Source organism: Penicillium maclennaniae (genome assembly GCF_028827695.1).
Source record: "Penicillium maclennaniae strain IBT 15551 chromosome Unknown utg000008l:1.0-3552695.0:1.0-3555053.0, whole genome shotgun sequence".
Classification (NCBI taxonomy): Eukaryota; Fungi; Ascomycota; class Eurotiomycetes; order Eurotiales; family Aspergillaceae; genus Penicillium; species Penicillium maclennaniae.
This window is the reverse complement of record NW_026623220.1, coordinates 2,487,904-2,510,758: the sequence shown is the minus strand read 5'-3', so window position 1 is coordinate 2,510,758 and position 22,855 is coordinate 2,487,904. Positions and strand designations below refer to the sequence as shown.

At 51.3% G+C, this 22,855-nt stretch overlaps 10 protein-coding genes across 10 annotated transcripts; 5 read left to right on the top strand and 5 right to left on the bottom strand.

Moving 5' to 3' along the window:
• Positions 1 to 493: 493 nt before the first annotated feature.
• Positions 494 to 1,663, bottom strand: N7477_009905 (thioesterase family protein; the record flags this gene model as incomplete). Its single annotated transcript, XM_056971566.1, has 4 exons — positions 494 to 853; positions 916 to 1,085; positions 1,233 to 1,260; positions 1,316 to 1,663. 4 exons carry the CDS (start codon positions 1,661 to 1,663, stop codon positions 494 to 496), a joined length of 906 nt encoding a protein of 301 aa, XP_056818545.1.
• Positions 1,664 to 2,230: 567 nt separating this feature from the next.
• Positions 2,231 to 2,567, top strand: N7477_009904 (electron transfer flavoprotein regulatory factor 1; the record flags this gene model as incomplete). The annotated part of the gene is made up of 3 exons (XM_056971565.1): positions 2,231 to 2,276; positions 2,344 to 2,487; positions 2,551 to 2,567. 3 exons carry the CDS (start codon positions 2,231 to 2,233, stop codon positions 2,565 to 2,567), a joined length of 207 nt encoding a protein of 68 aa, XP_056818544.1.
• A 602-nt stretch (positions 2,568 to 3,169) lies between these two features.
• On the bottom strand, positions 3,170 to 4,360 carry N7477_009903 (class I SAM-dependent methyltransferase; the record flags this gene model as incomplete). Its single annotated transcript, XM_056971564.1, has 1 exon — positions 3,170 to 4,360. One exon carries the CDS (start codon positions 4,358 to 4,360, stop codon positions 3,170 to 3,172), a length of 1,191 nt encoding a protein of 396 aa, XP_056818543.1.
• Positions 4,361 to 7,828: 3,468 nt separating this feature from the next.
• On the top strand, positions 7,829 to 9,952 carry N7477_009902 (CCR4-Not complex 3'-5'-exoribonuclease subunit Ccr4; the record flags this gene model as incomplete). The annotated part of the gene is made up of 2 exons (XM_056971563.1): positions 7,829 to 8,690; positions 8,763 to 9,952. 2 exons carry the CDS (start codon positions 7,829 to 7,831, stop codon positions 9,950 to 9,952), a joined length of 2,052 nt encoding a protein of 683 aa, XP_056818542.1.
• Positions 9,953 to 10,582: 630 nt separating this feature from the next.
• Positions 10,583 to 11,950, top strand: N7477_009901 (acylglycerol lipase; the record flags this gene model as incomplete). The annotated part of the gene is made up of 4 exons (XM_056971562.1): positions 10,583 to 10,696; positions 10,846 to 10,900; positions 10,958 to 11,027; positions 11,122 to 11,950. The coding sequence occupies 4 exons, from the start codon at positions 10,583 to 10,585 to the stop codon at positions 11,948 to 11,950; spliced, it is 1,068 nt and encodes a 355-aa protein (XP_056818541.1).
• A 145-nt stretch (positions 11,951 to 12,095) lies between these two features.
• N7477_009900 (tRNA (adenine-N(1)-)-methyltransferase) lies at positions 12,096 to 13,533 on the bottom strand (the record flags this gene model as incomplete). Its single annotated transcript, XM_056971561.1, has 4 exons — positions 12,096 to 13,067; positions 13,115 to 13,185; positions 13,234 to 13,380; positions 13,431 to 13,533. 4 exons carry the CDS (start codon positions 13,531 to 13,533, stop codon positions 12,096 to 12,098), a joined length of 1,293 nt encoding a protein of 430 aa, XP_056818540.1.
• Positions 13,534 to 13,766: 233 nt separating this feature from the next.
• Positions 13,767 to 16,939, top strand: N7477_009899 (Pyridoxal phosphate phosphatase-related protein; the record flags this gene model as incomplete). The annotated part of the gene is made up of 9 exons (XM_056971560.1): positions 13,767 to 13,854; positions 13,908 to 13,921; positions 13,970 to 14,046; positions 14,104 to 14,406; positions 14,474 to 14,622; positions 14,676 to 14,811; positions 15,147 to 15,552; positions 15,608 to 16,617; positions 16,675 to 16,939. 9 exons carry the CDS (start codon positions 13,767 to 13,769, stop codon positions 16,937 to 16,939), a joined length of 2,448 nt encoding a protein of 815 aa, XP_056818539.1.
• An 835-nt stretch (positions 16,940 to 17,774) lies between these two features.
• On the bottom strand, positions 17,775 to 18,170 carry N7477_009898 (FAD-dependent oxidoreductase; the record flags this gene model as incomplete). Its single annotated transcript, XM_056971559.1, has 1 exon — positions 17,775 to 18,170. The coding sequence occupies one exon, from the start codon at positions 18,168 to 18,170 to the stop codon at positions 17,775 to 17,777; it is 396 nt and encodes a 131-aa protein (XP_056818538.1).
• A 1,144-nt stretch (positions 18,171 to 19,314) lies between these two features.
• Positions 19,315 to 20,453, top strand: N7477_009897 (uncharacterized protein; the record flags this gene model as incomplete). Its single annotated transcript, XM_056971558.1, has 4 exons — positions 19,315 to 19,553; positions 19,614 to 19,913; positions 19,969 to 20,174; positions 20,245 to 20,453. The coding sequence occupies 4 exons, from the start codon at positions 19,315 to 19,317 to the stop codon at positions 20,451 to 20,453; spliced, it is 954 nt and encodes a 317-aa protein (XP_056818537.1).
• A 660-nt stretch (positions 20,454 to 21,113) lies between these two features.
• N7477_009896 (GATA transcription factor LreB) lies at positions 21,114 to 22,325 on the bottom strand (the record flags this gene model as incomplete). The annotated part of the gene is made up of 2 exons (XM_056971557.1): positions 21,114 to 21,157; positions 21,206 to 22,325. The coding sequence occupies 2 exons, from the start codon at positions 22,323 to 22,325 to the stop codon at positions 21,114 to 21,116; spliced, it is 1,164 nt and encodes a 387-aa protein (XP_056818536.1).
• Positions 22,326 to 22,855: the final 530 nt, after the last annotated feature.

Sequence of the window (22,855 nt, the reverse complement as noted above, 5' to 3'; positions counted from 1 at the left end):
CCACCCAGCGTCGTGCCGAGTAGGCGACTCTGGTTGGGAGCGGGGCGACTGAGCTGGCCTGTAGAGCCCCAACTCCGGGGTGAACCCGTGCCATATAGCCGATCCAATGGGGCACTTGCGAATCATCGTGTGGTGCATCCATGGATCCAAAGTGGATTGGTTTCTAGAATAGAATCTGGCGTAGAATAAGGAAACATGGTGGTTCTCCGTGCTCACAAGTGGCTTTTCTATACAATTCTCCCACACTAGCTACCTTTGTGGTTCAGCTTGTTGCCTACACCTTCTCCCAAATGCTGTAATAGGTCAGACTCTTCTGAAGAGGTATACATTATTCGATCACTCGTAGTAATCATGCCAAGTGAAAGCAGAGGAAGCTTGAAGGACCTCATATTGCTTAAATCAAGGACCAGACACAATAAAACAGGTCATTTGGTTTTAATTCTTTCTGGTAGGGCATGAATATGCGTCAAAAAAAATTCATTCTATGCTGGTGCTACCGCTTCGCGGAACCAGTATCTTCAACTGCGTTCACACGATCCCAGCTGTCGGTCTCCAGGGCCCGGACCCGGTTTTCGATTTCCAAAATACGCTTTTGCCAATTTTGCTTGGCTTTCTCCTGCAGTTCCCAGATTTCCTTGAACTGATCAAAGATGAAAGCCGGCATCTCGGAGGTCTTCTGGTTCTTTCTATAGTCGTACAGCACATTCTCCTCGTGGCAGCGAGCCGCAGGACGTTGGCGAGCTTCCGACAGGATCATTACCTGGAGCTGGAATGCAGATTTCCCAGCGGGTGTCGATGATGGATCGTGCACTAGTTTTTGGTAAACAGTGATCTTGTCCGGGAATTTCATAGGCTAATTTAACACAACCATCAGCCAAGCCGTTCATCAACAAGCCTGTCTTGACAAGCACTTACGAACTTGTAGTCGACTTTGATACTTCGCAAAATGAGCCCAATCCCAGTTGAGTTAACAAGATTGAGCCATTTCTTCTTATTTGCTGGATCGATATGATTTCCAATGTTTCGTGTCCAGTTCACACGAGCAGACTCGGCGTATCTGACATACGTGACGTTGTTGACATGCCCTGTTCGGTAGTCAGACTTGGGATCAGAAAAGAAAACTACTTATTTTTGGAGGAAAACATACCCTAAGAAGAATCAATTAGCACTTTACCGTGATATAAGATGTGTTTACGCATTGAGCGAGACAAACGACAGTGGCTCAAGCTTACCATGACATCCTAATCGATAGAACACATTCTAGGCGTCAGCAACTTTTCAATAGATGTTGTGATTTGATCGATCAGCGCCATACCATCTCCCCCCAAACTACTTTATGGCGATACAAGCTCCGCCTCTTCTCATCGGTCAGGAAGCCCTCGCTGCCAGCAATCAATTCTCGCCAGTCCCTAGCCAATTGGTGTAAGATTTCCCCCGCCTCATCGATCTGGTTCGGCTTGAGACCAAACATCATACACCTTCCAAGTCGGCGCTTCATCATAGTGAGCCATCGCGGGTCGATTCCGTGCGGGCGTGCTGGTGTGGTCTCCGGTGTCGGCGGGCGCGCAGTTTGTGCCGCTAGGGTGGTTGAAAAGAAACGGCGCGCACAAAGACGGGAAGATGAGCTGCACAGCTGCCTCTGTAATGTCAACCGGGGTATCATGGTGTGGGTGTCTGTGTAGGAATGGGTTGATGGAAACCGCCGCGGACATTGAAATGCCGAAGCTTGGGCCAAGCTTACAAGCTTCGGCGAGAACCCCGCGTGTAGCCGTATTCGTTCGCGTGCTTACTGTATTCATTCAGTGCTTGACTCAAATACTCGGTTATCTCAAAACATTGCTTCTCCTTAATTAAGCAAATAGTCAACGTTGATCGCTATCAAAACTTCGAGGTACTGCTCATAGCCGTGTCCCGAAGCACCGCGTAACTACAAATTTGTCAAAGTCGGTCAAGCAATCACTAGAACCTTCAAATCCTGATTTGCAAATCAGAAGCAGGGAATTTCAAGTTCGACGCGATTGACGGTTGCTTGACTTCATTGCTCCGCGTTCTTGTAGCCGATGAACAACAGCTTGAGATCTCCGCTCGGCCGTACGTCACCGATAACTCCCGACGCTTTCTCCAACTTCAGTTTCACGTCCTTTGCTATACACGTTCCCCCTCCACGAATCTGACCAGGTCCGTGATACTTCCAATTTGCCAACATCATCAACTGTCGTATGGTTTAACGATGGTCAACCCTGAGCTACGTCGGCAGGTCATTACCGTGTACAAAGGTAAGAATGACACCAGATTGACAGCGCCAGCATAGTCTTGGGAGCTTACGCTGACTGGGAGCCGCAGAACTTCTCTGGATGGGACGAGACTATCCCCTTGGATATCAGTATTTCAGAGACAGGCTCCACCGCGCATTTGCTGGCCAGGCTCATCTCCGCGACGAGGAGCAGATCCGAAAAGGGATCGCCAGGGCAGAATTTGTGAAGAAAGGTAAGACAGTCCAATGATACTATCGCTGAGGTCTGAGGCTGATCGCTAATTCTGACTCAATAGAGATCGAAGCTCTGTAAGATTTGAATCCTATATGCCCCTGTACTCGTCGACTTTGCGGCTGTACCAATCCTCTTGCGCCCATGCAATACGAATGTCTAAAACGCTGCACATCTCTAAAACGCTGCACATCATTGTCGATGTCATTCGATCATTCATTTATATATTGCTTTCTCGTGCCCGCGGTCGGGGCCGATTGATGAGGCAACTGTCCTCGATTCACACATTTTGTCATAATACATCAAAGCATCATACGAGCTCACATCTCCCCCTCGAATCCAAATTTTGACTTGAAACAGACACTGACAAGATCATCAAAATCCAGATACTACTTGAAGCGGTACCGGACGATGAAACAGCGCTATGAGACTTCTTGAAGCCCACGTTACCATGGACCTCGAAACTCCCCGACGAGAAATGCCCAGACCATATGCATCCTAGAAAACCTGGAAAGACAAAAAGAAAAAAAGAAAAAAAGAAAAAAAAAGAAAGAAAGAAAACCAGAAAATAATGATAACTAGAAACAATCACAAATTGGGGTATCACCAACACGAAGCGCTCATCAATGATCACTGTTTTGCGCCCACCGAAACACCGGAATTGACTTATGGAGGCTATGGTTTCATTTCTTTCGACCCCACCAGGCACTCACTTCGAGACACTCGCCACTGGCGAGACTGCCCTTTTGAAAAAGGTCGGCGGTCATTGCCGCCCACCAGCGGTCCCACTCGTCGCGACTCTTCCCACTGGCCTCCATAAGCAAGGGTTCTAGCCCCTCGATCATCTGGATGACCGTTATCAAGGCCGTCCTTCGGAGGGAGGCCTGTTCTGTGGTCAGTGCCTTGCGAGCACGGCCCTTGGAATCCTTGCCGGTTCCTTCTCGCTCCCACCGCAGGTCACCGAGTGGGATTGCAATGCGGCGACTGTCCACGTTTTCGAGGATATCAACCTCTGAATTAAACGACAGACCAATGGTGGCGCATGGCAAGGCTGTGAGTTTGCGGCGGTCGAACGACTTTTCGACCCAGGAGTTGTAGTCGACAAGGAATTTATTTTGGGCCATAGTGAAGGGTGTGGCGGCGGAGAATGTGTATGTGGCGGTCGATTCGGCGACCTCTTGGTCTTTCGTGGAGGTCATTCGAGCAGGTGCTGGGTTGGGGAGAAGTGATCGGAATACCCAGTCGGAGTCCCACACTTCGAGGATTCCTCCGGATTTCAGAACTCGGAGAGGTTCACTTAAGCCCGAGGCTTGTTGCGCGGGGCTGGAGGGGCACAAGCCCGCATCTTTAATGAAAACAAGATCAAAATATTCATCGGGGAAAGGTAGACGGGGCTTTCGTAGGTCATGTCGTTTGAATTGCCAGTTCATTCCCTGCTTGCGCAAATCCGGCGCGAGGGACACCACGTCGATGCCAACGAATGAAATGTTCGGTTGACCACGTTGGGCAAAGTGCTCGTGGCACAGGCCAGACCACAATCCTGACCCGCAAGCGATCTCTAAGACGCGCTTGGGCGGTTGATCGGCCGAATGGGGGTTGCAGAACGGGCCGCCAAAGACGCGCAGCAGCATCATGGTGCGCAGGCTCTGGCGGTGGATCTCGGGCAGGTCGCATGGTAAAGGATATGTGTTTTCCGGATCACGGAGATAGGTCCGGTCGCCATATCGCCCGAGTGGGTAGGTGTTGTAGTCCGTCAAGGAGCTCAAGGACGAGGAGGAAGCCGCGGCGAAAGTCGAGCTGAGATTGGAGTGAAGGTCCGAGCCAGAGGCCGCAGGGTTCGCGAATGAGGTTGTTCCTGCGGACATCATATCCATATCCTTCGATTCAAGCGCATCGATTGTCCGATTGTCTCCGTTGACTCTTCAATGTGGTTCTCCGGTCGGTTGCATTGTCGAGCAAATAAAGGCTCATGAGCTGTGCGACATGCTTTTTCGTGTGGGAAGCTCGAGGGGTCTTTTGCTCAAGGGGATATCCCGAGAGATGGAACAGAATACAATTAAAGACAAAAGACACAGAAGATAAATTTTAGTGTACGGAGTCGTTGGAAGGGTTTGGAAGAAAAACACTGCTCGGGTGAACTTGAGTCACGCAGTTGGAGTATGCATGAACGATGCCCTATTCCTTCAGAAACGGGCCGAGTCAAGTCAGGAAAAAAGGAAAAGAGGATAGAGAGGGGGAATGGAAGGAAAAGTCCAGTAGAAGGACGGTCTAGTCCCAACCCCTGGATCGAAGTGGCATTGGAACAAGTATCCACAGTGTAAAAGGGAAGCTAGTTTCTCGTAATGACCCTCTAGGTAATAATTACCTCCAACTCGTGGTAAACTACGAAAATGGGTGGCTATGGGGGGAAAAGGAGGCGCCCCCGCCAATGACAAGCACTGGCCGCGATTCGGCAAACTTTTCGTCTTCACAAACCCGTTCAAGGCACGCGACGTCTGCAATTTCTTGCCTACGAAAAGAGTCTTCTAAGACTAACCAGCTGGGGCAGGTGGTTGTCAAGGTCTCGACTGACATCATGAGTCCGATGAGTACCACGGACTCCCCGTGCCACTTGTCCCGGATTGATGCTTGGAGGATTCACCGGATCAGGCAAAGGCTGCCGTACGAACTATAGGAGCTTGTTCAGTAACTTTGCTATGAACGGGGCTCTTTTTGTATCTCCCTTGTTCTTTCCTTCCCCCCCCTTTGCTAGCATCATTCTTTTTTTATCTTTAGTCTCTCTATACCTCAAAATTGCCCCTCTGTCGGAGGGGCAGCAACACATGCCGTAACAAGCTACGCTGGGGTCTCTGGCCGGCGCGTGCGTAGTAAACACATGCAGAAAGTCGGGACCATGTGGTCGTGGCCAGAAGCGATCAATTTTGGAGTTGACAGGGCGCAGACTCGAAAATGGTGCTTTCCTCGAGACAAAAGTACCACCGGTACTCGGTGGTACTTGCCAACGGGTATGGACTGAAAGAGTATAGTAACATAATATGGGAGTACAACAGAAAATACGCCGCCGGAGATCCCTGCCCGCCATGTCCGTCCCAAATCTCAGGTACCCGGAGCCCAAGCTAGCGGTAGGTGAGACTTAGCTGCCGCCATAGCTCGTCTATCTGATACCGGCCTGCCCCGTGCATCCTTGTGGTTCCCTAGCCCCCGGTCTCTTCCCGTACCCCTGCGTTCTGACTTTCGCCTGTCCCTTTGACCCCGATGCAATGGAGCCCGGTCATGTTCCTGCAGATTGAAGAAAGTGGGTCTACAGAGTGAGAAGCACAATTAGTCAGTTGCCTGTCACGTACTTTTGAGGCTGTAGCTCATTGGACTTGTCAGATTCTCCCATTTCTACTCAGACATCGAGCGATAATGCGAGCTCCTTTTCTCATTCACTCAAGAGTGAAGTTGGAATCGACAATGCCCTGCCTGTTCTGCCGGTACCCACTGCCGCACGAAAGATCGTGCTGACGTGGTGTAACCAGGGGGCGGAAGCGTGCAAGAAGCGGAGCTTCGGCGGTGCTCGTGTTAGTCATGCTTATACCCGTTCTTGGTTCCAAATTTTGGGTTATCGCCAGCGGGTAGCGAAATCGATAGTTCAGGTGGATAAAACCTTTCGAATAATCTGGTGGGGGATCCGAGTGCTCGAGCATGGTCTCCGGATTGGCCAAAAGTGCCAAATTGAACTTGCCGCAAAATATGTTCCCGAGTACCAATTGCGGAGGTGGGAATGGGGAGGTTAAACAGCTGAAAAGACATGGTCAGTGGATTCTGTCTTGCCACAGAAGGCTGCTTCGGGTTTCGAAGAATTGTCTCAGTTGATGCCTATCAGCACAGCAGTATTCTCTAGCGGGAGTAGCGGCCAACAATGTGCGCCCCCGGATTTTGATTACTTAAGTTCGCATTCACCGACGCTCAGTCATGCACTGCTAGGAACTGCCTGTCATGATCATGGTGCAAATGCATCGTCCTCACTAAACGTAATTGTTTGTATCACTTTATTGAAAGGAAAGAAAGGTTGCAAGGAGATCATGCAAATGGGCCTAGCTACATTGTTCTCAATTCTCCAACTCTATTCCTAACAAAAACAACTCTCTCCACGATCTTCATTAAGGCATTTATTTGATGGTCTGGGAAACGTCTCCATCTTGGCGATCTTCAATTCGGTTCAGCACATAAGTCGTGACTGTCCAGTCAAAGGATCGTGTAGGTACTGTTTGGTCCAGCGGTACAATGGAAAGCGCTGGCTAACGCAAGGCCCTGCATTGCTCTGTGGACCAAAGCTTGAAAAGAAACTCACGAGCCTACTTCAAGCAGAACTTGCTATGAGACAGTGGACCTTGGATTATTTATTGCACCAGGTTAGGCCTATTATTATTACCTTAGGAAGTGAGCAAGCGCAACGCTAGAAGCCAGTCATCAGGTTCCCGGCGCTTAACGCCACTAAGCGACTCTCCTTAGGCGAACACCAGCCACTGGTTTCACAGACCTCCATCGCGTCTTCCTGGCCATATCTAAATTCCTTGTCAACGTCTACTTGCAATTTGGCGTACGAACCACCATCGCGAGTGACTAGAAATCGATCCTGTCAAGTCTTTGGCGCAGGCGAATCACATCCGGTGCATCACGTGAGAGCATAACTCCCGCCTTCGAGGCAAACCGTCCAGGACTGTCGTTTCGATCGCTCTACCTTATCGACCGACCTTCCCTCTGAAAGACACAATCGTGAGGACCATTCCATGATATTTTGACCTTCTCTCCGGACTCCCTCTGACTTTTAGGATCCAGTCGGCTCATTGGACCGACCATCGATGCTTGTGACTCCTCCGCCCGCCCTCCGCCCTTAGGTACCGCTCGACCCAAACTCGGCTTCACCACCCACGGCCATCACCCCGCTCCCACACGATCATCAGTGGCCACCGACCCCTCAATTCTGCTTGCTCGAAGGGGTTGTTCTGCCTCAGGACCCTATGTGGAAGAAGAGAAGAGACCGCATCCAATCCGTCACTCCTCTCCTCACCTCTTTCACCCCCATCCTGTCGCCGCTTGCCCACCCCCCGGCTCTTCACCAGGGCAATAAGACAAGGTCTCGTCTGCCCCGTTAAATGGCAGATGGTACCTACAGGTTCCAGCAGCCTGGGGCCGGGCCGTTCTACTTTCAAACGCAATCGCAGCAACACTCACACCAACGACATACCCTTCAAAGCGGGACCAATTCTCCAGGGCGATTGAAATTCAACCACGAAACTCCCTCCCCATCCAGATCGCCTCCTATTAATCAATCGGCCTCCCTCAATCCATTCAATATGTATGGTCAGGGCCATCAAGGACAGCATGTCATGATGAATGGCGGTCAAGCCCATCAGAGGTTTGGCATGCAGGTCCCTAAGTTCCAGTCGCAAAACCATCATCCCCACCATGCGCAGCAACAACAACAACATCACCACGCCCATCACACACAAGCTACGCACACCCTCACCCAACACCACAACTTCTCCACCGGCGCTCTTTCAACGACTACCCCTCATTTCACGCCGACCCACCTCCAGAATGGCGCGCCGAATGCGGTGGATGACATGGATGATTCTATGAATGAGCACTGGCAGCATCAACTTCAACTTGCTGCCGAGTCGCGACAAGCCAGCTCCCCTCACTACTATGCACGTGTCATGGCGCAGCAGTCCAAGGGCATTCAGATTTTGCCTAGTCAAGCAGATACGTCGGAACAGGGAGCTGATGGGCGCAATGGAACCGCCGCGGGGAAGCAGGCTTCCCGACAAGGTTGGAACGCGCTGGATTTTGGTGGCCAGGGATTACGTGCCATGGCCACCTCTCTTTTCAGCTATGGCTTCCTTGAGAAGCTATACCTAAACCACAACAAGTTGAAAGCGCTTCCTTCGGCAATTGGCCAGCTTCGGAAGTTAACTCACCTCGATCTTTCCGGCAATGAATTGACTGAGCTCCCTGAGGAGATCGGCATGCTGTCGCACCTCAAGAAGCTCTACCTTTTCGATAACAACATTCGCACCCTCCCTTACGAGATGGGTTACCTGTATCGATTGGAAACCTTGGGCATTGAAGGCAACCCTCTTGACGACGTTTTCAAGTCTCAGATCATGAAGGATGGAACCAAGGCATTGATCAAATACCTGAAGGAAGAGATGCCTGGTAAGATCACTCCCTTTCATGTTTGGGTTAGAAACCTGTGGGTTGAATTTTGCTAATCGCTTTGCTCCTTAGTTCATCTTCCTCCGCCCGATCGAGACTGGGTCATCCTTGACGAAACCGCGAGCTCGCCTAACAACCCCGCCGAGAAGATAACCGTGCTCTCCTACAACACTCTTTGCGATAACTCTGCCACCGAACAGCAATATGGCTACGCCGCCTCCCGTGTTCTTTCTTGGGAGTTCCGCCGTGAACTCATCCTCAACGAATTACGATCTCACAACTCAGATGTTGTCTGTCTTCAGGAAGTTGACAAAGGCAGCTTCAACAACTTCTTCCGAGAGCAACTGGCCTACAACGACTACAAGGGCATCTATTGGCCGCGTGGACGTGCTTCGCGCCTGGACGATGCAAACAGGATCGACGGTTGCGCCATATTCTTCAAGAGCAGCAAATACATCTTGCTGGATAAACAGTTGATCAACTTTAGCCAGTCTGCTGTGGCGCGGCCTGAACATAAAGGCAATGGTGCGGATGATATCTACAATCGTCTGTGGCTGAAAGATCACATTGCAGTTGTCGTCTTCTTGGAGAACCGTCAGACCGGAACGCGTTTCATCGTTGTAAACTGCCATCTATACTGGGATCCTGCATTCAAAGATGTCAAGCTAATCCAAGCTGCTATCATGATGGAGGACTTGACGGAGCTTGCGGAGAAGTACGCCAAATGGCCCGAGTGCAAAGACAAGGCCGCATTCCGGTTCTCAGAGGCAGAAAGCGGCTCTGAGAGCACCCCGACGGTGGAGCCTGCGCGGTCAGCGGAGTATGCTAGCGGCGACCAAATTCCTCTACTTATATGTGGTGACTTGAATTCTTCGCCTGGGTCCCCGGTTCACACTCTGATCAACTCTGGTCAACTGACCAAGGAGCATTCCGAACTTGATGGTCGCCTCTACGGTAGATACCAAAAGCAGGGTATGAAGCATCCATTCAAGCTTAAGTCAACCTACGGCGCAATCGGGGAACTGAGCTTTACCAACTACACGCCGGACTTCAAGGACATTCTCGATTATATGTGGTACACCACCAACACACTCCATGTGTCGGCGTTGTTGGGTGAGGTGGACAAAGACTACCTCAGCCGGGTGCCAGGGTTCCCAAATTTCCATTTTCCTAGTGATCACGTTGCATTGTTCGCGGAGTATACCGTCAAGGGGAAAAAGGGTAAAGTTGTCGAAGCGGATTTTGGGCCACAACGACACTGAAGGGCAGGAGCATTTTGACTCTTTTGAGACGGGTGTTTGTCTCGTCTGGTTTTCTTTTTCTTCCCATTTCTTTACTGTTATCTCAGAATCTTTGGAGCGGTGGGTTCTTACCTCGCTGTCTTTATTGCCTTGTCTCTTCTCTATTTTATCTTTCTTGTTGTCGTTTCTTCACCGTGATTATGAAGTCTTTTTTTTCATTTTCTCTTCTGTCTTGCTGTCCTCAATCTCCTGCCATGCCGTCGAAACCTCCCCAGTTGAAATGCCGACTGGTCGAAATAGTAATCGGTATAGCACTCTCGCTTTCCCCTTCCTACCTCCCTGCTTTTTCTCACATCTGTCTTCACGTTGGGGTTCCCTGACATCTTCTCGGTTTCATCTCACCTAATCTCTAACGTCATCTGGGGTTCACGACGCTTAGGGCGGGTTGGTGTTCAGGTGGAACAGGTGGCCGAAGGACTCGAGGTTGCTTTTTGATTTTTTGCCCGGCGAAGGGAGTTTTTGTGATCCATGTACTTGTTCTGCCGTGCCTTATTGAGAATAGAGCGTGGCTATTACCATCTGGAAATAGTAGATTGCAGTAGATATGCACTTTTGTGTACTAGCGTCTCGGGGCGCCACATCACATGCCACATGAAATCATCTCCGTCGGCATTGTATTCTTTCCACCCTTGTATCAACATCATGACTACTGAAAGGACATTTACCCTGCCCGATGGGCAGCAGGTCTATTCTAAGACATGGAAGGTTTGTCAGTCTGTCCCTCGAAAGTGCTCGTCACTACAGATCAGCGCCAGCATACCACTGCGACCCGCTCCCAGTTCCCAAGGCATTCGGGGACGGCGCATGAGGGCTATCGGGGCAAGAAATGAACTAACTCTACTCTCTTGTGATAGCCTGATAGCGCTCCCCGGGCAGTCATTGTCTTCATCCATGGATTCAGCGATCATTGTGAGTTTTAGAGAAATGAAAACAAATACCCTGGAAGGTCACTGAAAGGAACAAAAGGCAATGCCTACTACGACCTCTTTCCAAGTCTAGCCTCGTCCGGTTTCGAGGTGAGAGCCTTCGATCAGCGGTATGTACAGATATCCAGAGTACCCATGAACGGACTCTGCAATTTCCCCGATCTATACCATGTCCACCAAACTAAGCAGCCATACCCGAACCAGAGGCTGGGGCCGCACGGTTAAAACCAAAAAAGACCGCGGCAAAACCGGTGACACCGCTCAAGTGCTCTCGGACATGCACTCGTTCATAACCAGCACCGCAGCCTACGCGCAAGAAATCAATATTCCCCTCTTTCTCGTAGGCCACAGCATGGGCGGCGGCCAAGCACTCACCTACCTCTTGCACCCGGAGTCACCCTACCATAGCGCCACCAAGCCCACTTTAGCCGGCGTGCTCGTCTGGTCTCCGCTCATCACCCTGGATCCATCCTCCCAGCCGTGGAAGATCACAATCATAGCAGGTAGAATCGCAGCCCGCATCTTGCCGCGATTGCAGCGGTATTCGCCGCTCGATCCGCGCCTGATCTCACGCAATGAGACTGTGATTAAGAATTTCGAGACGGATGAGCTCTGTCATGATACTGGGACTTTGCAGGGATTGAAAGGCATGTTGGATCGGGGGTTGTGGCTGGATGAGGCTGGGGTGGAGCTTTATGAGAAAGCTGGATGTGTGCCCTTGTGGCTTGGACATGGGGTCGAGGATAAGATTACTAATTTCGAGGCAACGAAGGCGTTGGCAAAGAGGCTTGCGGGCAAGGGAGATGTTACGTTTGTTGAGTATGAGGGTGCTTATCACACTTTGCATGCTGAGTTGCCGGAGACAACGGCCAAGTTTACGAAGGACATTTCGAATTGGTTGTTGGCCAAGTGTCCTGCTCCAGTATCGGGCGAATCCATCACTGGCTTGGGAGAGAGCAATGCGAATTCGGAGCAGAAGGACGCGGCCGATCCGAACAAGACTGAAACCGAGGCAAGCAAGGCGAAGCTGTGAGCCGGGCGAGATTGGATGTAGCAGGCTTTTCATGCCGGTATATTTCTTCTTTCTATATTGTTGTCTATTATACAATTACCGACGGCTTTCTCTAAGCTTCTAATGTACAAGTGTTGATACATTGTTACCATGGCGGGATCGCAAATTACCGCGTAGAGGGATCCTCAATGCGTCGCCAGACTCCGACAAAACCCCCACCCATCGTGCGTAAACCGACTTTGGGACGGCAGACCATGACCGTATCATCTTCCTTGCCCAATTCTTCCAGGGCAGGGACATCAACGGTACTTTCTGAAGCTGGCTCGTCAGCGTCAGCGGGAGTAGCTTCATCAGCCTCGGAAGGTCCCCAGGAAGAAGGGTCAGCACCGGACTTCTTAGCCACGAGACGGACATCCCATTGCCGGCCACTGCTGATTCCAATGCCAAGTTCGACCACTCGTTCTTGGAAAAATGGCAGTCGGTTCTCCCGGATGATCTTGACACAGTCACCAACCTGAGTGATACTGGGCATGAATACGACCAGCATACCGTCTCGTTTCATGACAGGAGCTACATGGGGGATCCGAAGGTGTGCGGACGGCATGTCGAGGATGACATGAGACAGGTAGGGCTCAACTGATCTCGAACCGGTAAGCGAAGCCAGGACACCGGTCTTGGTTCGCTGCTGATTCTGTTCTGCGACCCAGTTCTCGACCGGACCAACGTAGAAATCAACATCACCGGTATAGATACCGCGGCGGAAGCCCCGTACGTTGCTCTCAGCTAGCGCGGAGAATTTTGACGAGACGTCCACGGAGTGGATGACAGCCCCGCGCTGTGCCCGCCATTCATCCCATTCCTGTTGTGAAGGGTCGATATTCGTGGCTGACTGCTTGTCTTCTGACTCTTTCTCTCCTGGTCGTTGGAGTCGATCTTCGACGAACCGAATTTGAGATCGCCGAGGCGGAGGAGGTGGAGTCGTGTTTGCCGCGTGAATGGCGCGTGCCAAGTGTAGAGTCAAAGAGCCATGGCCGGTGCCAGACTCGAGGATCTCTATCGGAGGTTCAGACTGGGCTGCGGGAGGGTTGACATGAATGTCGAGGAGGGAGACGATCAGGTTGGCATCGTGGGCGTAAATCTAATGGAGTGAGTGATTGTGTTGTTACACATCAACGAAGCGCATACCGGTGTCACATGTCGAGGTGTTAGGGCAACATATTCTTCCAACGTGGGAAGACTCAGTCGGAGATCCGGACCTACAACGAGGTTAGTATGCTGCCATGCGGAATGCCATTGTTTCCTACCTTTGTGTGCCTGAACAGCATCGCGGACTCGACTTCCGATGATGCGATCATGCTCCACGTAGCCCCGACGCAGATTTGTCTTGCTGCCTTTCGTCAATGGCTTCGTCAGGGAAGGCTGCTTGGTATGCAACACGGCTCGATCGCCCTCTGCATGGTGTCAATTCTCAGCTTAGCGCGAAGGTCCTCGATGGACGCACCTTGAAAGACGGAGAAATCTGTGTTGATAATGCGAGCTCGTGGAGCAGTCTTCGGCGGAGTCCACCCTAGGGCGCGCCTGAGGGACTGTAGAAGGCGAGTCATGGCAAGATCCGGGGCTAAAAATGACCAGAACGGGAAAATCTTGGGCGCGACCATCTGGGCCATTTACCCACTGCGGCGCCATGATTGACCCACATGTTGATCCCCGGCTTCCCCTCCGTGGTTCACCGGACCCCTCCATCATTTTTTCTCTTCGCGTCTTCACATATTGCCTCCCATATACTTGCATTCTACAAGTCTCAGATTTCTTTGATTACTACCTCAAATCCGCCACAATGGGGTCCGTCGCTCTTCCGTACATGCAGACCAAGCCGCAGTTGATTTTCTTCACCGACTTTGACGGCACTATCACAGTTGATGACAGTCGGTTTTCCCTCCAAATACATACAGAGCGCAGTGCTAACAATTCTTTCAAGGCAATGACTTCATGGTTCGTGCCCGAAGCCCCTCCGCACCTCGCGCAAACTGACCGTCGCAGATCGACAATCTCGGTTTCGGTGCCGAGCGCCGCAAGGCATTGAACGCGCGGGTCCTGGATGAGACTCTGGGTTTCCGGTAGGTGGGAGAAACGCATTGATGGAGGTATCAATCATTGACACGCGATATCTATAGGGACGCTTTCCGCGAAATGCTCGACAGCATCAAGACCCCGTTCAACGAGTGTATCGAGATCCTGAAGAAGAACATGAAGCTAGACCCATACTTTGAGGAGTTCTACTACTGGGCCAAGGAGAACAATGTGCCCATCGTCATTTTGTCCGGAGGCATGCGCCCCGTCATCCTCGCCTTGCTCGAAGAGTTCCTGGGCCACAAGATCGATAGCCATGTTCACATCGTTTCCAACCAAGTGGTCAGCCGGGATGGCAAGGATATCAACAGTGAAGGGGGCTGGAAGATTGAGTTCCACGATGAGAGGTAGGTTTCTTTTGCTATATGCGGATGAACCCCGTCTGCGATCAGTATACTCACACCCGTCCATTAGCCATTTCGGCCACGACAAGTCTCTCGAGATCAAACCGTACGCTGCTTTGAATGACAACGAACGCCCTGTTCTTCTGTACGCAGGTGATGGTGTTTCCGACCTCTCGGCCGCTGCTGAGACCAACCTCCTGTTTGCCAAGGAGGGCAAGGGTAATCCCCAACCTTCTTAGCTCGATAAATTGTCGTATCTAACATTAGTCCAGACCTTGTGACCTTCTGCCAGCGCCGTGGTATGCCCTACACCACCTTCCAGAACTGGTCCACCATCTTGTCGACCACCCAGGACATTCTCTCCGGCAAGGTGACTCCCAGTCAGGTGGCCGTCCGATCTAAGAGTGCGTAAGAAGGAGAATTATATAGACTTGAACATTTAGAGGGTACACAGAAGGGAACCTCCTGATTACCCAGTAATAGAAAGTACCAATAGAAGTACCCCATTGTCGATCAAAGCGGAGTCTTCAGGAGTCGAGGAGTGACCGCCTTCGGGGCTTGCGGGTCCAAGCGACCTCGAAGTTCCCCCCAAAACATCCATTCGTCTCCCTCATCTACTTTGAACGCCTCTATGGCTTTATGAGGTGACCTAAATCTGTCGGTCTTCTCTTGGCGTGGATCGCACCCAGCCATCGGTTGTGGGTGACATCATGCGACATTGCGCCTCTCGACTATCTTCAAAGTCCTTGCCAGGGTGATACTACATCATGGCTCGCCGGCTCGTACGTCTTCTTTGGCAATTCTGATGGGATCAAATTAATGTGGCTTCCTGTGCAGGTGCGAACGGGCGTTCAGCTCACTTTACTAGTGACTTTTGCGATCCTTTTGGTCGTATTCCTCGATAATCAATTTCGTGTCCTTCCCGACTCCATCCATGGCCACCTTCCCATGCACTACTCCGGCTATGTGATCACTGATGTGACAGTCACCAAGTGTTCATCCCTCAATCCCTTCTCGACATGCAAACTCGACCCGGAAATTTGGTACCGCATCGAAAAGGACCTCTACCTGCGCTCGGGCTGGACCTCGACTGCCTACGTTCAATTCCAGCGAAAGAAGGAGGAGGAGTTGACTGCGGATGACAAGGTCGTCGTTGACCTTAAAATCAGTCGCCTCACTCCTCCGACTGAGTATAGTCCCCAAGGGTGAGGTCGAAGCGTGGGAACCGCGACCGGGTGGTCTCTGGCTGAAGCGTTCAGCCTCTCGCCACGCGAGCGATTCTGGAAAGGCGGTGACATACATCGATGTGCTATTTGGTGCGGATGCCGTGGACCCCCGTATGAATTGGGAGGTTAAAGATACCCCTTTGTTGCTGGACGGTTGGACGGAAAAGCTAGAGACTCGAATTAGCATTCGGCGAGGCAACCCGACCAAGACCAAGAAGCCCACGCCCAGAATCAACGAAAATGGAAAGTTCAAGATCATGCAACTAGCGGACCTGCACCTGAGCACGGGTCTCGGTGTTTGTCGTGACCCAATCCCGGCCGAGCCTGTGCCTGGGCAGAAGTGTGAAGCTGATCCTCGCACATTGGAGTTCGTGGAGAGGCTTCTTGATGAGGAGAAGCCCGATTTGGTCATTCTGAGTGGTGACCAGGTGAATGGGGAGACATCTCCTGACGCCCAAAGTGCGGTCTTCAAGGGCGTCCAACTCCTCGTCGACCGCAAGATTCCCTACGCCGTCATCTTCGGCAACCACGACGATGAAGGCGACCTCAACCGAGCACAACTCATGTCTATATACGAAGATCTTCCCTACTCGCTTGCAGCAGCTGGCCCCGAAGACATTGACGGGGTCGGAAACTATATTGTCGAAGTCCTCGACCGCGGCAAGAGCACGCACTCTGCTCTTACTCTCTATCTCCTTGACACCCATTCCTATTCCCCCGATGAACGTCAATTCCGAGGCTACGATTGGATCAAGCCAAGTCAAACTCGCTGGTTCAAGAACACTGCCCAAGGCCTTCGGAGGAAACATCAGGAATACTCTCACATACATATGAATATGGCATTTATCCACATCCCATTGCCCGAGTACCGGAGCAGTGGAAAATACTTCAAAGGCGCGTGGGACGAGGCTCCTACCGCGCCTGGGTTCAATTCTGGTTTCAAAGATGCCCTGCAAGAAGAGGGCGTCCTCTTTGTTAGCTGTGGACAGTAAGTTCACCACTTTTCACGACCATGCCTCTCACCAAAACATTAACAATTTCACAGTGACCATGTCAACGACTATTGCATGCTCGAGCCAGATGCCAATGATAAGCCCTCGCTCTGGATGTGCTACGGCGGCGGCAGCGGCCTGGGTGGCTATGGTGGCTACAACGACTACGTCCGACGTGTACGCTTCTTTGATTTTGACATTGGTCCCGGCCGGATCACCACCTACAAACGCCTCGAGTGGGGACAGACAGAAGCCAAGATCGACGACATGATGATCGTCGACGGCGGTGCTGTGAAAGGTCCCAATGAAGCATCATGACGATCGTCTTCTTTAGCATTGTTTCTTTATCGGGCGAAAATGTATTCCTTTTGCCATTCTGTCGCTTCCGACGATTCCGTCTATTTTCATTTCGACTCTGTACATATATCACCTGTTTCCCTGTCCTTCCCCTTTGCCTGCAAAAGGTCGGCGTCCGTAGGATAACTATCTCATTGACTATCTCATATTTTCTTCCATGCTTGGTCTAAGCTGTGTACGTCATGCTTTGATCTAGCCTTTTGCGTCTGTAGTAGTATCGAATATTTGGGGTTTTTACCACCATTTCTCGAAAAACACTCTCTTGTCTCCATCTTCTCCAAGAATCCCCTTGAGTGACTCCACCAGTTCGTCCGTCATCTGCGGAGGCCCACATACATAAGCCACCGTTCCTTGGGGATCGAGTTCACCATTTCCACCCACTGCTGCACGAATGTCACCCTCACTGAGTCTTCGCGAATGGATTGCGAGATCAGGAAGAGGACCAGCGGCAGCAAGACTGGAAGACGAATTAGTGAGGAAGAGATCTAGAGAAATCTGTAGGCGCCGTGACAGCGCCTGTGATCGGATAATCTCGCGTAGTCGAGGAAGGAAAAGAACCCGAGCAGAATCGCGTCTAGCGACGCATTCTCATGACCCTGTGGAAGACGACTAGTATACAGGAAACGCACACTCAACGGCCTCACAGACTGCGTCTGGTGGAGGTGTGTAAGGATGGAGATTAGCGGACTGAGCTCCTGTTAGCTCCATTTCACAGATACTTTGGTCTTGGGATGGACACGGCTGTACAACCCGAGATCCAACGACTTAAAAAGAAACGGAAAGACAGATAGGGCGCTTACTTGATGCCAACGCCACCAGCGATGAAAACCACGTTGTGGACTTGTTGTATATCTACGCCGGAAGGAGGCCACACAAAGCTACCGCCGACGCGGATATTGAGTTCCTGACCGAGGATTTCTTCCTGTGGCTTCCAGAGCCATGCCGCGGGCGGGTTACCGGGTGATTTCTGGACGGCAAGCTCCACATAAGGTGGGTGTGCCTGGGATAATGGTGCAGTAGCCTCAGCGCCAAAGAGTGGATCAGGAGATTCTAGGGAGGGCAGTAATTGGGCGTCTGCCGGCGTGGAAGTGATTGTGAATCCACCAGCAGTAGCAATAGATGGAATATGGACATCTAGCCATTGTCCGGGTTGAAAGATGAATGGGTGTTTCTTATCCTGCTGTTCGAGCATAAGCGAATGGATTCATGTAGGGTGGGTTAGTGATAGACGCCAGTGACGGACTCGGCATACACTCGGTAGGGCCAACCGCAGCAGGCGGATTGAGGGGTTGATTTGATCCACTTGTGACAGGCGCACTGGGTATAGCTGGGTTTGACGGGGTTCGGCCGCCGTGCGCAGTTCGTGCGGGATCGAGTCTTTGCGGGACATGCTGCGGGCCGGGCCTGTGATGGCACGTTGGTAGTTTCGCGCACGCAATGGTTGGCACAATCGCAACCCTCTCATCTGGAGAAGTAAGAGCACTAGACAGTTTCAAGGTTCCAAGTTGGGTCTGAAGGAGAAGCAAGATGCGGAGTCATTGCCCCACATGACTTGCCCTTCAACAGTAGACCAACAGATCAGTGTTGAAGCTCATCCTCTCGATCTTCGAATGGTCTCAACAAGTGATATTTCACCACTTCCTGTTTCTTTAAAATGATCTGCTGAGTCAGATGCAATGTCATCCCATGCGCCACCTCTGGATTATGTCTACAACCACCTTAAATACTCTCACTTCTCTTTCCAAATGGTGCCATGCACATCACGGGGAAGTCGACCTCCACCACGGCGCTTCGCCAGTCTACGATTCATGCTCATGCACGAGCCGAGACCATGCTAAGATATCGCTGTGATTGCGGTGATGCGGAGAGTGCAGATCCGTGTGATACTGAACTAGTGTGTGACGACCGGGCAGCTCATCCCCCAGTTCGGGCGTCCCATTGGTGCCACAGCCCTGGCCCAATGCTTGCTCTGGCGCTTTGTCGTCCACCGAGATTGGCTAGATGTACCTTCCGGAAACACTCCAGGGCTCGTTGCAGTGGGTTTCGTCCGCTGATTCGTGCCCCTCGCAGTGCTGGTGCGATGCGGTCTCTGAGAGACTCGGGGTCTCGAGCTCATATCTAACGCCCTCCGCGCCCAGACTTGGAGGAGAGGAGTTTCTGATTCACTCGGCTTTGGTGTGAAGACCTTGTCTGGAATATTTACATGCGAAGCACTGAATGCTTCAGCCAGCCGGTCTGGTTGATTCGCCTGTTGAAGATCGCTTCTCTTCTGAATCCTTCCTTCGGAGCGAAACCTACTCGGCGCTAATCACCCAACCTGAGCGAAACCACCCAAAATGCAGTTCTTCTTCCCCCGGCGATATCGCCACCGCAAGATCATGCTCTGGATGATGGCTGGAGAGCTTCCGATCACGATCGTCATCTTGACTCTGACGGGTATCGCATCGCACAATCTGTATCAATCTTTGCTATGGCAAGATGGTGCAGACAATGGTTTCAACAGTGCCCCAAATGAAGCACTGTATGCCGCTGCTAATTACCGTCCATACACGGCGCCGATGGTGTGGTCATCCTTGTACGTCGTCCTTGGCTCAGTTCTACACGCCCAAGAGGTTGAGAGCTAATATCTGGATAGCTTGACCAACTACAACCTGGTGATCGGTGTGCTGAGCACGTTTTTGTGGATCGTGAAATTCCCCATTCACTGCATGCACCTGTTCTTCCCTCCCATCGCGGCGGTAGTCCATGGATCCATCATGGTCCTGTGGATTGTGTCGGCACGGTATCAAGCAGGAAGTGACATGTCGGACCCCAAGCACCCTCAGCCAGGACCGCCATGGTACATTTCCAAGAGCTGCAGTGTCGCAGCCCACAAGTCGAACGTACCATATTGCGAGCAGGCCAAATCACTCTTCGCTGTCTCCATCATCCTGATGTATGCAATATATTCCCAAGTCTTGTTTGACATAGAAGACTAACTCTATCTGCAGCGTATACTACTGCGTCGAACTCGGTTTCAGCATTCACTCGTGCTTCATTACTCCAGAGGAACGCGAAGAGGTCCTGGAGCAGCGAGAGGAGAAAAAGATCGAAAAGGAATTTGAGGAAGAGATCCTCAAGTCTCCCAGCATGATCCCCATGACTCCAGGCCCAATGTCACCCGGCCACATGACCCCAGGCTTCATGCCTCAACGGGGTATGATCCCTCGTACCCCAGGCTTCCCCACCCGTGGTCGCAACGGCTTCCGTCAATGATGGATCCCCAGTGTCCCCACACATGTTCACCCCGCGCACTCTCGGCTTCAACCGACTGGGTGCCAATAACGGAAGTACATCGTCGGACCTCCCCTTGCGGAACACCCCCGGCATACCTGCGCCCCAAATGTCCGCGCATATAACGACCCAGGAGATCGGGGCAAGCGCTGCATCACCCATGTACTTCCCTCCGCCACCGAAGAAGCCAAGCAAGAACTGAGCCCATTAAGCTCGACTTTTTCATCTTTTGTTTTCCATGATACCATCTTTTATTTTCCATGTGTCTTCCTCTTATTTCTCATGGAGACTATTGAGTCTCTCTGCGCGACACTCAGATACGCAGCTTTAGCCTTTTGACGGCTTCGAAGCATCAAAATACACCTTTTAAGTACATATCACGGCGTTTGAAGAAACGCTTGCGCTGAAGACAGAACAAATATCAATTAATACCTCATCGTATGAAGCCGAGTGCTATTCATTATTAATCGAATGGAATTTGAACCTAAAAAGAAAACGTAACTTCAATAATCACATCCTGCGGAATAATGGTACATCATCAGTCATGTTTCAAGGAGATGACCACCTATATACTTCAAAGATATGGAGTAGTGGAGATTGCAACGTTTAAAAAAAAGGAAAAACCGGCAAAGTAAGATGTCGATCATTAATTCATCAATTATGCTGATCGTCGAGCTTGAGCGTGCGCGTGATCGAACTCATATAAACTCCGCCTGTTGAAACAGATTGCAGATAAATTGGTCCAGCATGTTGAAAGGGTATCCTGACGCGAAAATTGAAAAGCCCGGGAGAAAAAGATAAGACCATAGTCTTCGTCTGCTAAGAGTCTGCCAATTTGGGATGAGAGAATAAATGTCAAGACCTAGGTAGATTCCTGGCGCTTTTTCTCCTTTTTGGACCAGCGTACTATGAGACGGTCAGCGTCATCTCGTCACTTCCGGGATGGAAACATACAGCCACAGGCATTACACAGGGTCTTGGGCCCATTAGGACCCTTTCGCCACTCGGGAGAATCGGCGGTCCCACAGTCGCTGCATGTGTGCTGACCCTTGAGTCTCTTGCGCCTGTCACCTTCTTGCGCATTACGGGCTTGATCTGCGGCCGTGGTAATGTCGATGTCACAGTGGACCAACCGGCCCTTACTAGAACCGGTACTCAGGCCCTGCGATCGTTCACCATCACCATAGTAAAGACCGGTCATAACTTCGATGCCGTCAATGTGCGATATTGGTTCAGTGGGAGGAGGATTGTCGGCGAAGAAGTCGCCCGAGTTATTATCAGAATCGTCCGAATTCGAGTTCGGAGCAACAGTCTCGCTTGATTCCTGGTCGCTCAAGATGATTTGCGCGGTGGCTATGTTCTCCATCATTGACTTGTGGTCTTCGATCTTGGGAAAAGGCAAGCGACTGAGATTTGCCTCTTCATCTTCCTCCTGCTTCAATTTGGCAATTTGCTGCACTAAACGTGCATTCTCGATCTTGTGTTCCAAGAATGAGTCGAGAAGCTGGGAGTTCTTCGTGGGGTTTGGCCGACACATGAGGAAGAAGCCCGTGCAGCGCTCCTCGGTCGAGGAGTGTCTTCCCTGAGCTGTATTATGACTGGCAATATGGGGGTGTCCGTAAATCTCCACCAAGCAGTAATTGTTGGTGGTCTTCTGGAATCGTACGTGGGTGCGGAAAGGCTGATTGCGTGCTACGGCATCATCCATATCTCGCAAGAAGACAGACCGGTCGTCCTCATGGATGTACTGACTCAGGTGGTTACCTTCGAGTTGCTTAACCGCGCGGCCAGTGACTTGCTTCGCAGAAGGCGATGCATAAGTGATCCGTCCTTGAGCGTTTAGTAGAACCAGCATGTCCTTCATCTCCTCCAAGACTCGTTCGATCCAACACGGGTCATTCTGTTGACCTGAGTATCCTCCCAGCTGTCTCTGCATGGCATACGACCCCGACGACCCCGCCATGTTCTGTTGCTCGACCATGTATCCGGGGTTGCCTTCACCAGAGCTGGCTCGAAGATGTGGGCTTGGCAAGTGCAAGCTGGTGTAGGCAGACTGCTGTTGGCTCTGGGCCATATTGATGAAGCGCGCACAGAGAGAGACGAGCTCAACTGAGTCCGATGCTGGTCAGGAGGTCTGTCGTATCGCGAAGTCGGTATCAGGGTTCAGCGAACAACAGGCGCATTCTCCAACAGAGGGTAATCGATGTATAGATCTGGAGTGGAAAATCTCATCTCCAAACTCCACACAGAGATTCGTGGTTTCAAAGAGGACGACCCCGTCCGGCGCCTATCGCACAGTGAACAGAAATTCGGGAAAGAGAAGGAAATAATACCCGGCCAACTGGTTTCATAGACGTCCGCCGATCTTGTGAAGTTGCCGCTCATGTAATCAGCTACTCATCTCACGTGATTTCGCGTCGCACCGACGCGAAGTGGAGAAAGTTGATGCATCACCAGCTGTCTGCGATCTGAGCGCTCGTCCTTTGACTATTATTCTTTTGGATGCGCCATATTCTCTCGTGCTTGTTGTGACCGAAGCCAAAAAGCCGGGTTTTCGCTCACCGACAAGATGTGAGTGTAGATCATTCTCCGCTTCCATGCTCA